This window comes from Eupeodes corollae, chromosome 2 (genome assembly GCF_945859685.1).
Source record: "Eupeodes corollae chromosome 2, idEupCoro1.1, whole genome shotgun sequence".
NCBI classification, from domain to species: domain Eukaryota; kingdom Metazoa; phylum Arthropoda; class Insecta; order Diptera; family Syrphidae; genus Eupeodes; species Eupeodes corollae.
Window position 1 is genome coordinate 23,297,379 of NC_079148.1, and position 1,134 is coordinate 23,298,512.

A 1,134-nucleotide genomic window follows, 5' to 3' on the forward strand; every position below is an offset into this window, starting at 1 on the left:
AACCTTTAAGTGTTGGAGGCCAAATAAATAATTTGTAATCTAATCTAATCTAATCAGTACAATAAAAGCTCGTAAGCAATTAAATTTTTCAAGGGGTGTAAGCTTGCTTTACCGCCCCAGGTGTCAGTGCCTCTTAGTCCGCCACTGGTCTATAAACCAAAGCTTATATAAGAAAAGGCTGAATGCTAGCAATTTATGTATACAAAACTGGTTTATTTAACGGAGGAAAAAGGGTTTAGGGTTGGCACTGAATTAATAAGTGAATTTTTTAGTCAGAGGCAGAGTTGAAAAATGTCGCCTACTTTAATATGAAAATCATACCAACAAAACTCAAGTATCTAAACGAAAAACATTTGAATATATCCCAGTTTTATCATTTTTTATTTAACAATAACATATGTACTTATAAAAACTCTTCCATTCTATATCTCTTCAGTTCTTTGAATTGTTCCGGATTAGCTTCTTCCAATTTTTGTTCGACATTTTTCAAAAACTCCCCAAGCATCTCTGCTTCTTTGCGTATATTTTTACTTTCACTCTCATTATAAGGATCTAGGATTTCCTTCGGTGTAATCTTAGCTGCTTTGTCTCTCTTTCGGATAACCTTAATATTATCTTCTATAAATTTAGTTTTCTTATGATAAATCTCCTCCCGCAAACTATCGACTTCTTTTTCAATGGATTCTCGGATATTTTGTAGTACTAGGAGATCTTGATTGACCGATATTGAAGGTACAGGCAAGTTGGGAACTTCAATACATTCATCGGAATCATTGGAATTTGTGTCTTCTGTCGATGGGCAGGGAGCATCTTTGGGATACATGATTTCTTCAAGGGATTTTTCATCACAATCTGTTGGCCCGGAGACGGATTGGAAGTCAGTTATGCGATATGTGCCGTTTATGTCGTAAAATTTGTAGCCCAACATATCGAGGGCAATTTCAGTGAGCAGGTAGGACATCTTACTTAAAAATTAAGATAATTGATTGGAATTTTTAAATATTTTCTTTTTGTTGCAAACCTTGAATTTTTGAGAATTTAATTGTACAGGTTTTTGTTTACTTTACAATTTTAAGTGTCTATTTTTTTTTATTTTGAAGAGAGAAGTCAACATTCACAGGGATGTTATATGAA

General features: G+C 33.6%; 1 protein-coding gene across 2 annotated transcripts; it reads right to left on the minus strand.

Moving 5' to 3' along the window:
• Positions 1–362: 362 nt before the first annotated feature.
• On the minus strand, positions 363–1,134 carry LOC129946185 (uncharacterized). Of its 2 annotated transcripts, none has more exons than XM_056056271.1 (2): positions 1,022–1,134; positions 363–965 (listed from the first exon to the last, which is right to left on the minus strand). In XM_056056271.1, exon 2 carries the CDS (start codon positions 959–961, stop codon positions 404–406), a length of 558 nt encoding a protein of 185 aa, XP_055912246.1. In that variant the 5' UTR covers positions 962–965; positions 1,022–1,134; the 3' UTR covers positions 363–403. The 2 variants fall into 2 exon arrangements, with proteins under 2 accessions (XP_055912246.1, XP_055912247.1); XM_056056272.1 differs by having other exon boundaries at positions 363–961; positions 1,022–1,103.

What these genes read in the sequence shown, in the direction of transcription:
- LOC129946185 (XM_056056271.1), bottom strand. Translation starts at nt 961, where the DNA reads ATGTCCTACCTGCTCACTGAAATTGCCCTCGATATGTTGGGCTACAAA.